The following is a 10,822-nucleotide window of genomic DNA, read 5'->3' on the forward strand; positions in this document are numbered from 1 at the left end:
ATTAATAGATGATACGTTTAATATTTGCACTATGTATTTATATACAGAAAACAGAAGTAGTGGAAATGAAGATAAATCAAAGAATATTGAAAGAAACCAGTCAAATATTTTGCCAGGTGAGTTCTGTTGCGTTTTCCCCTCTTCTTAAAGCAAATTGTGTTTTATAGGTGCACATTTTTAGCTCTAAAGTCAGAACATAAATTATAAACTAAACCCGTGTTGACCTCAATCAGAGGAGAAGGATGTTCTTGTGGCTAAGGCAGAGAACTGGGTGTCAGGACATCTGGTTTCTATTCCCAGCTTTGCCATTGCATCATGTGACTCAGGGCAAATCACTTAGTTTCTCTATGCCTAAAATTTCTTCTCAGAATTTGAGGGTGAAAGAAAAGGTAAAACTTAAATACTAGCAGGTAATCTTATTTTTTTTTTTTTAGATAATGGCATATATGTGTCATTCTTGATACAGTGAAGCCTTTTAAAATGTACTTTACCTTTGAGAATGTACAAATCCATTCCTATAAAAGAGGAAGAATCTTCTGCATGTGTTGTGATTATTAGTAAGGAAAGCTTCTGTGGAAGTTGAAGATGAATTCACAGGAGGAGGGGGAGGAGTTAAATCCATATAACCCATGGCTGAATAAGAGGGCTTCAAAAAATGGCTTTTATGGCTGTCTTAAATCCTGTTAAAAGAAGTAGATTATAAATCAGCTTGGGTCCTTAACAGATAAATCTGTGTGAATCTTGCTGCAGTGGCTTGTGTGTTACTGCTCTTAGATGGTTGTTGCTGGGGATTACTACCTCCTTAGCTGTCATCAGAAAGGAACACATACTCCTTCTGCAGCTGTCCCACTACAAAGGTAGTATCTTAACTGAACTGACCAGTGACAACAGGTCTGAAGAAAGATATTTACCTGTTGACTGGAGTGGTAGGAGTATTGCACACCTGCTTTTTTGGCTGACTCCAGTACAGACTTTCCATCTCCAGCAGGAAGGTGGTGAAGGGGAGACTTGCCTTTGCTACCCCTTACTCTTTCTCTGTCTTGGATAAATGAATACCAAGTCCAGAGATACCTCTAAAGAGATAGCTTGGTCACTTCTTGCAAACAACTCAGTACCTGATCTTCCCATTACTATGTATTATTTTGAATTCTCATGATCACTGATACCTTTATCTTGCAGTACTTGTCTCAGTTGTTATATAACCTGCTATCTTTTTCCACAGACTCTTTGCATCCTTTATTTTGACCCATCCATTTTTGGTGTTTCCGCCTCCCACATCTGTCTGCAGTTCAGTGCTTACATTATGTATTTTGAGTATTACACCTCCTCTTTGTTTATTTTTCTGTTTCCTGCTATATATAGATCATATCCGCCTGTCCTGGCACTGTGATGTCTTATTACACCAGGTGTCCACGATGCCAGTGAAACCCACCAAAGCAGGGAAGTGAGTGTAGGATGAATGTAAAACAATGGTATTCTAAGGGATTCTAGATCAATTGGCTTCTAACCTTTTTTTCACCTCCTTATGTGTATGTTCTGATTTGCATTGGATCTTTGTTTACTTTTTTTTTTCTTAACTGACCCTGCCCTTCCATTGCCTAACAGTTGTTTTTCAGTACAGATCACTGCCATGATCTCTTACCTTCTTGGTTTATATTGTTCTGTAGGAGAATTCTACATCACACGCCATTCAAACCTGTCTGAAATTCATGTTGCTTTTCACCTTTGTGTGGATGATAACGTGAGGTCTGGTAACGTAACTGCTCGGGATCCTGCAATCATGGGACTCAGGAACATTCTCAAAGTTTGCTGCACACACGACATCACTACCATTAGTATTCCTCTCCTGCTGGTGCACGATATGTCAGAAGTAAGTATATGTAAAGATTTGCTTTGGGTTTATCTCTTAGGTTGCAACAGAAGTGATTTTGCAAAGAGTATGTTTCATGCTGGCTTAAGCCAAATGGAACAGTTCATCCCAGGCAGGTGCTCCTGCCATGCCATTGTGCTAGCACTACATGGTGACCCCAGTTAAGGAACTGGACCAATTAAAAACACTTCAGCCAGCTGAATGACTTCGGAGTTGTGTTCTTTTAATTTCCACCCTTCGCTTTGGACACCTCACTTCCTTGATCTAGGTTATTACACAATTGTACAAGTATCAAGGAAAGATGGAAGTACATGCCTGGAAGTTGTCTGGCAGCAGCTCTTGCTTAGAGTAGCTTCAGTGTTGCTGATGCAGTAGCGAGACCAGATCCACAGTCTTAACTGTTGCTAGCTAGAAAACCTTACAACTAAGTTTGATGAGCATCAGAACTAGCAAAGCTTGGCTTGCAGCTCTGTACCCCTAAACAGCACTGTCTATCACAGCCCTACACAGCAGCATCCAGATTTCATCTTTGCTCTGAACTTTCTCCTTTACTGCCTGATCACTTGCATCCTTAACTGTTGTCCTTGTTCCTTCTCCCAAGACCCCTCATACCAGCTGGGCAAGAAGAAGCATGTTGTTGAGGCTCTTTGTAGATAAGTGTGTGCTTCCTTACTGTGCTGAGCTTTTGTTTCCTTCAGTGGGACACTAATGTAGAGCTTGTCTCTTGCTCAGCCATAACTTTTCACAGTGCATAGTAATTTAATGCCATTGACACACGTTCTTCCCTCTGTCACACCTGGCTCACAAGACACTGGCAGAGATGAAAAGCAGGTGGGGAGGCAGGGAGGGAAGAGGTGGACAGGCAGTACAGCCATATGGCTCACCTCTTTAGGAGGAGAAAAGTGTATAAACATAAAAAAAATGAGGAAAAATAAGATAACACTGTTACTGATAGCCTTGTGTGGATAATTATAGCCTGTTGTGTGGGGGGGGGGTCAGCGAATTTCACATATAGTACAGTCTTTCTTTGAAGGTGCCTGACTCATGGCAAGGTAAAGGCTCCCCAGTGAGTTACCTTTAATTAGAACAGAATTTGACTGGAACACAATAGAGAAGTGGCCCCTTTATGCAAGATAAGGGTCTGTTATTGTCCAGGTGTAAGCAATGCAAAATTCAAAGGTGTCCCTTACTGAAGCTTCTAAAGGATGTACTTCCCCACATAAAAGTAGACTTTTAGGAACAGATGATACAAGTTCTGAAATTTTTCTTCTTTGATATCAAGACATTTTTTGGGCCACAAATGTAAGTAGTCAACTTGAAAGAAAGCAGCCTGGGATCCAGTGACTGTGTTTCATAAATTTATTGACCTCTTTTCTTAATCAAGTTCCCATCTGACTATATTCTTTTATTCATTTTTTTTCTTTAAACTTTGTTAGTTTTAGCTTCCATTTGGATATCTGTATTTAAAAAAAAAAAAAAAACAAACATAAGACCAAGTGTTCAATGTGCTTTGAGGGTGTGTTGTTGCCTGGCTGTGTGAAACAACAATTACCTTCTTTAGTGCTGGATTCTTAAAAGAGTCTGGGAAAACAATTTACCTTTTACACTAAGTCTTTGCAGGGTGAGCAGAGGGTGACCTGCGTGGTGAGTGTGTTGAGATGAAACTGCACTGTGTGATTGCATTAGCAGCATTGCTTGGTACAGCACCTTGCAGCTGGCTGACCTCATGTGGAACACACAAATATGTAACTTGTTGTTGAGGGAAAAGTGAATGATGACAGATTTCTGAAAGTTAACCTGAACTTGATGCCTTCAGCAGCACCACTTTTGAATCTGCATTTACCACCTACATAAAAACATTTTGGTAAAGCGGTTGACCAGGAGCACAGCTGCAGAGATGTTTGCGTGCTGCACTGTGACAGGCTTTCATCATCTGTTTTCTCTGTGCTTTTCCCAAAGGTTTTCTGCTTTTATGGGTTGTAGAGTAGCAGTGAAGGCATTACATTTCCTTATTATTTCTATGAAAAACAATTGGGAATTCTGTTTTCCTTTGTTTTTCTTATGAGAAGAACAACAAAACAGATTTCTCCATTGTCATCATCAAGTTAAACGAAGGAAAGAGATTGAGTTTGATAGGTAGGAAAGGCAAAAGGAGACAAGTTCAGATTCAGGACAACAGTCTGTTGATCACTGTTCACTCTTCTCAATCTAATGGCTCCAGCAGCCTGGGATCACTGAACGTGCTGGAGCTGATGCATTCCCTTGGTGCTTTTGACACAGCAGCCATTGCTGCTGCCCACACAACAACCCTGAGAAAAATGTGACTTTTTTCAGGAATCTCAGGCAGCTCTTTCTATTACTGTGAGACAAAAATCTTTTGAAAAAAAGGAGAAATGAAGGGAACATAAGCTGTGTAACAAATGTTTGTGAACAGGGTTTATATCTATAAAGAGATTATCAATGGGTGTATCACCCTCTTGCTACAAATATTTGAGGTTAAAGGGCAATAGTTTTAAACTCAAGGGTAGATTTAGAATAGATGTCAGGAGGAAGTTCTTTAGTATGAAGGTGGTGAAACATGGGAACAGGCTGCCCAGAGAGGTGGTGGAGGCCCTATCCCTGGAGACATTCAAAATCAGGCTTGATTGGGTTCTGAGCCACGTGATCTAATTGGGGATGCCCCTGCTTACTGCAGCAGGGCTGGACTAGATGACCTTTTGAGGTCAAATCCAACTCAAAAGCATTCTGTGATTTGTCATCCGAGTTTGCTGCCTTTTTAAGTGTATAGCTGCTCATACAGTGTTTAGAATTGACAGAGATATACTTTGTGTAAATGTCTTACTAATTCTCAACTTACCATTATTTTAATTAACCACTGAAATTTGGTTTGAAATCTTTGTCCCACAAGACATTTCTGGACTTCTGTTTTTTCATTATCTAATGACATGGTTCTGCAAAAGCATAACTTTACAAAAGCAGCTGCCCTATGTGATAAGTCTGTCACAAATTTGTTTGAATAAAAAGGATTTTTCTAATCAGTGGAGCTGGCCCACCCCTTTTTTCTTAATAAGCAGGAGAAATCTTAATTTGACAAGTCATTGCATCCTAAAATAGAATGAGGTGTTGTCTCTACTCATGCTCAAAACCAGAAGTCCCAGGTTTTTTTTTTTTTACTTGTATGAATGCTATTAACCAAAACTCACGTCAGGAAATGGGGTGTTTGCTTTTTTCTGTCTTCTGCAATGCATTTTGAATTGGTACTTAATGGTTCCTTAATCACTTCCATGGCTTTTATTTTCCTTGCCTATGAAGAAATCCTGATAATATGGCAAAATCACAAGAACTTAGATTTTTAAAGGTGGATTAGAATTGAATTGCTATTGCATCATTTTTGGTTCTTGTGGCTGGCATGGAGTGACATTCTGGATTCAACCTGTTATTTCCCCGAGTGCCCACAAGATTGGACATCAATGTTCCTCTGAAATAGTCCAAGGAATATTGTCATATCCTACTGTTTTGATCAGTCCTTTAAAGGCTGAAGTCCCTTTATTGATTACAGAAGGTATTCTGGAGTTGCACTCAGAGCAACAGGGTCTTTCTTCTTAGACATCTGTTTTTTACCTAAACCAAAAGAGTGGTCATAACTAAGAACAAGTGCCTACATTCCATGTGACAGACAGCACACATAGATAAATTACAACAAAGACAAATATTTCTTCCTGAAAGTTTAGAAAAGGAGAAAGGGGAGTGTTGTCTGGCATTATTCTGTCTGATTAGTGTGTTGTATATCCTGAAAGCAGCATCTCTTGATAGTGATTTACATAATGAAGGAAAATTTTCAGTGTAAGCTAGAAGTGGTTTTTCAGGTTTTAACATGCACGTTTTTTGGGAATGGCAGGAGGTACTCCCCCTGAAGTAGGAACTTTGGCTTTTGGTAGTTGTTTAATTCAGGCACATTCAGTATGATGTCTCAGTGGTATCAGCTGGCACTCTTGGATAACCTTGCTTCTAATTTTTTTTTTTTAGTCCTGAAATTAAACTTTGTTGATGACATGTTGTGCAGTATTTGGCATTGCAAGATAAAGGCTGGCTTTACTGAATAGAAAATTATGTGAAGCCTAAATTTGAAAAGGTACATAGAATGACAGATTTGTTACCATGTCTGTTTTCCTGTGTTCAGACTAGAAAGTGCTTGTTTTCATGTTGAAGGATACATCAGAACAAACAGATACTATTTTGTTTTTGAGAAGTATTTACGGTGACAGTCAGTCTGTCTCTGACTAGGAATATTCACCTCGATGTAATTCATTTTGTAGCATACAGAATTCTGTGATCCTGTACAGCCAAAGAATGTTTAAGGTGCTAAAGCACTTAAAATGTTACTTTAATTATTTAAGCCCATTGGTTGTAGCCATATCTTAAGGTATCTTAAAGCACTCTGGTTTTCATATTTCATCTTGGTATTTAACTTTAAGGATTAACTGTCTGCTTATATCTAAAACTCTTCTATCAGGTGAAGATGGCTTTTGTTTCTTTTAACTCTTAAAATAAATGCATCTTTAGGGGAGAAGGGCATCTTCCAGTTCCAATACTATAGAAAAGTTTTTTACAGAAAGTGGTGGGTATACCAATAAACCTCAACCAGAGTCATCAAGAGTAGCTAGGAATCATCAGTTACTGCTGTTAAGATGTGGTCAGGAGCCAATGTTTGGCTAGCTGCAGCACAAATCTGACAGTTATCCATTGGATATTATACATTTTTCTGAAGCTCCACAGGGGAATTAAATACCCCTGTTTCAAATGATGTTAATAGGGTTGTCAACAGTAGTTTGATTCAACATTTCAGTTTAAAAATGTATAGATTGTTCTCTTGACACTGGGCTCTCTAACCAGTAAGGAGTGGCACTGCTTTTATGGTCACCTGCCTAGGAACCTCTGGAAAACTGTATCCCTCTTCATGGCCTATAATGCTGCTTGAATAGCTGCTGGGAGAACAGAAAATGTACAATTTCTTAGAACTTCCCTGCCATTCCTGTTGGTTACATCCATTGGGCATTGAGGCTTTTCATTTATTAATTTTTAGGAAATGACTATTCCATGGTGCTTGAAAAGGGCAGAGCTTGTGTTCAAGTGCGTCAAAGGTATGTTGGTGAATCCTTCAGCTTGGTTTGGTTTGGGGTTTCTGTGTTGCATTTGGTGACATCCAGCCTTAGCTCTAGGCTGTGTATTTTTAAAATAAAAAAAGGTGGGTTTTTTCAGTTTTTTATTGTTTGTTAAAATATACACTTACATTTTCTCTTTTAAATTAAATGTTATCCTGGGAGATAGTCTCAGAAACTTGTAAAGATACTTTTGAAACATTTTTAGTCTGTATTCTAACTGAAACGTAGACACTAGAGGAAAAAGCCCTTACTGCTGCTTGCAGATACCTCTGAAGGAGGACAAGAGCTGGTGGTTCTCTACAGTATAATTTCTGGTGTCTTCAGTAGTTTGATTGCCTCAAACAGTGAGGACTCCCCACATTTTTCTCCAAGACTAGTTTATATGCTAATTCACCTCTGTGCTGGAAAAGTCCTTGTAACTCAATGTGGTTTTCTGTCTTTCCAAGTGGTGTTACTGCTTACTGCATTCTTGTGTGCTGCACTTAAGTACTTAACTGGTCATTTACAGTATTTAAAATGCTGGTAGTGTTAATGTTCTTTCTACTGCTTACTTGAGGAACCTCTTCCTATTGTCACCTCTAGTAATTCACAATGGAATATCACCTACTTTCATTAAACAAGTATTTTTCTGAGCATCTTTATTTGCCACAGGCGTGTTCCTGTGGGCCTTGTAGTTGATTTGTAAGGAAATGCTCCCACAAAAATGCTGTTATAACTCGAGCAATAGATGAGTGATGATCTTTTTCCATAGAAGCAGGTCCAGGTCATTTCTGTTGCTGTCAGACTGTCAGTGTACTTTTGGCAACAAGCTTGTACTCATGAACATAGATGTGGTCACATCAGAGGTAAAGGAAGGAGCTATTTCCCAGTGAAAGAAAACCACCCAAAGAACTGGTGCAGATTTGGAGGAAGCTCTCACTTCTGCTGGCTAGCACTGTGCTGTGCACTAGGACTGGTTATTCTGCTCTCCCAGGGTATCTTGATTTTTCTCTAACTCCTTGTTAGATTTTTTTTTTTTTCCAGTTAAAGCTGGTTTCAGTCAGGAGATCAGCCAAGTCTGATTTAAATGTGATTAATGACACCCCTAATTAATGCAGTTAAAATCCTAATCGTGTGTGAAAACTCCCTCACTGCTTGCTGACAGTGTAATGACAGGGAAGATTGCACAGGTAATCCAGATAGTATGAATGCTGTTTTCTAGGTTTCATGATGGAAATGGCCTCGTGGGATGGGGGGATTTCTCGGACAGTACAATTTTTGGTACCACAGGTAGGTTAAACCAAGTTCCTATGCAACCTAGGAGGCTGTTGGAAGAAGAGCTTAAGTGTCCGCATGTCTAGTTTTGATTTTTTTTTGCTATGCCTGGCTCATTTTCTGAGAGTTTAAATTAATCATTGTAGTTTTGTTTCCTTGCCTATAAAACAGGAATAAAAGAGGTTTATATATTAAAATTTTATATTTTAACCCATTTGTAGGTTTCTTGCCTATGAAACAGGAATAAGAGAAGTTTGTGTTTCTGGATAGCCTGTAGTGTCTTCAAAGATGCTGAAATGTCAAACTGGGAAGTTCACCTTTTACAAATGGTGAATACATCACCTTTTGAAAATTATATTTTTGGGCTGTTATTTACTCTGAAGAGATGGGCTAACCTTGCATTGCATACATTTAGGCATTTATTAGTCTTACTGTGTAACAACTTTTAAAGTTGCAATGTGCTGAGTTCAGTCATGCTTCCACAAAGTCATTAATGATTCCAGGTGTTTGAAGCTAATTGTAATTAAGATTTTGAAATTATTTAATCTGGAGTTCTAGCTAATCTTCACAAACAGAAAGCTTCCCAAAACTGTCCAGCAGTAAGTTTTATTTGTTCTAAAAAGCAGTACTGGAGTAATATAAAAACCAGAGTTTGGTTAGGAAAGAAATAACATGTATTTCTTGACCAAGTAGTAAACTGCTGAGCAAGGACGAAGCCAAGAATAAACTAAGTACTGAAGTTGAATCTAATCCTGGAATTCAGAGAGCAGGAGTCCTGTAGATAACAAACAGCACTGTCCTGCTTATGCTAGGCAGAAATAATCAATGACTGGAACAAAAAAATCTGCTCGAAACTGGTATGTCACATAAGTACACACAGTATTTTTAGGTCAATCTTTTCCTTTTGATTTAATTAAATAGAATTACGTAGTTTGAAAACCACCTTTGTGGTCTTCTAAACACAGTGATTCTCTTAAATGTCAAGGAACAAAGTTAAGAGACTTAATTCTTCCAAACTGCAGCAAAAAGCCAAAGCTTACTGGTGTATTTCTTTTTTTTTTTCCAGACAATTTCTGAGGAAATGTTTTACCAACTGAGTAATATGCTTCCACAAATCTTCAGAGTATCCTCTACATTGACTCTGACCTCTAAGCACTGAATTTTGTGCAGCAGTTGTTGACAAAGGGTGAGATGACAGAGAATCTGGACTGGAATGTTTCTTTCTGAGGGATGATGACCCTGATGTGGTATTTGTTGCAATTTGAAGAACCATGTTGTCATAATAAATATAAATGCTGTCTATACTTGGGTGTTAGCAGTTGATTTTTGCCCCACCTTCACCTGAAGGACTTTTGATGTAATTTACTGTATGTAATGTACAGAAATATATAGGTGATTCTCATACTGAAGTAATAGGAATAAGATCTTATAGTAGGAATAAGATTTTCCTGGGTGGGCTTTGAGGTTCATGAGTTTTAAAAGTGTTTTCTGAATTTCTTTAGTAACATTTAAAAATAGGTTCTATGGAGACACCCAACATCATTCACAACTTTCATGTAATTTGTCACAGTTACTTTTTCAGCATCATAATGACCACCAAATAAAAGGTATTCCTGCTTCATTTTATGCTACAAAATGAAAGACATGAAGCAAGCATTTAACCTGCTACATTTTGTAAATCACAGAAGTGTTAAAAAACCCTCAAAACAATACACCTATGACAAATAGAATTTTTAATTATTATTTCTTCCTTTTTTTAGTATGTTAACTTTTTGCTTTATTTCAAGGTTTCACACTGACAAGTCTATCACATTAACAACTTAATAGGAGCACTAATTGTTCTGGGCTCTGCTGTACAGGTATATTATATTTACTCCTTATTAATTGTTAATGTTTTATGACTAAACAATCCAATCAGAAATACTAGGGAGACAGATCAAGGTGCAAGCATGAAATTTCTTAGGACAAACTTGAATCCAGTTAAAAAAAAAAAAGGATTTCCAGTTAAGAAAAATAAGCTCCTCCCCCTCCCATTATGGTGCCAGGGAGGGTGTTAGGAACTGCTTTTACCCCATCTTGGCCAAGCAAGCTGGAAGCAATCCTTCAGTGCAGAGGCTGGCCACAAGAAATGACCTGTCTGAAAATGGGATTCTGGGAGCTATCAGAGGAGCTGGGGTGGTGAAGAACCCATCCAGTGAAGGCCAGCAGGTTGAGGGATGTGATTTTCTCTTTGGCTTCACTCTGGTGAGACTCTACCTGGTGTACTGTGTCCAGTGCTGAAACCCTCAGCACAGGAAAGAGTTGAACCTGGTTAAGCAGGTCCTGAGGAAGGCCACAAAAGTTATCAGAGAAAAATTATCAGACAGGCTGGGAGAGCTGGGTTAGTGCAGCCTGGAGAAGAGAAGGCTCCAGGGAGACCTTACAGCAGCAGCCTCTCAGTACTTAAAGGGGGCCTATAAGGAAGATGGGCACAGACATTTTAGCAGGGCCTGTTGCACGGGGATCCCTTACAGCACCAGCCTCTCAGTACTTAAAG

The 10,822-nt window shown here is 38.8% G+C and overlaps 1 protein-coding gene across 1 annotated transcript in view; it reads left to right on the forward strand.

Annotated features, from left to right (window-relative positions):
- The window catches only part of LOC103772984 (chromosome unknown open reading frame, human C12orf4), a 20,120-nt gene extending 10,537 nt beyond the window's left edge, over window positions 1-9,583 (forward strand). Inside the window, exons 10-14 of the mRNA XM_008940333.1 lie at window positions 48-116; window positions 1,668-1,870; window positions 6,954-7,011; window positions 8,234-8,301; window positions 9,353-9,583. Of these exons, the coding sequence (XP_008938581.1) occupies window positions 48-116; window positions 1,668-1,870; window positions 6,954-7,011; window positions 8,234-8,301; window positions 9,353-9,445 (491 nt within the window). The 3' untranslated portion in view covers window positions 9,446-9,583. The remainder of the gene's footprint in view (window positions 1-47; window positions 117-1,667; window positions 1,871-6,953; window positions 7,012-8,233; window positions 8,302-9,352) is intronic.
- The last annotated feature ends 1,239 nt before the right edge of the window (window positions 9,584-10,822 follow it).

The sequence above is a fragment of the Merops nubicus genome, unplaced genomic scaffold, assembly GCF_000691845.1.
Source record: "Merops nubicus isolate BGI_N331 unplaced genomic scaffold, ASM69184v1 scaffold1845, whole genome shotgun sequence".
NCBI classification, from domain to species: domain Eukaryota; kingdom Metazoa; phylum Chordata; class Aves; order Coraciiformes; family Meropidae; genus Merops; species Merops nubicus.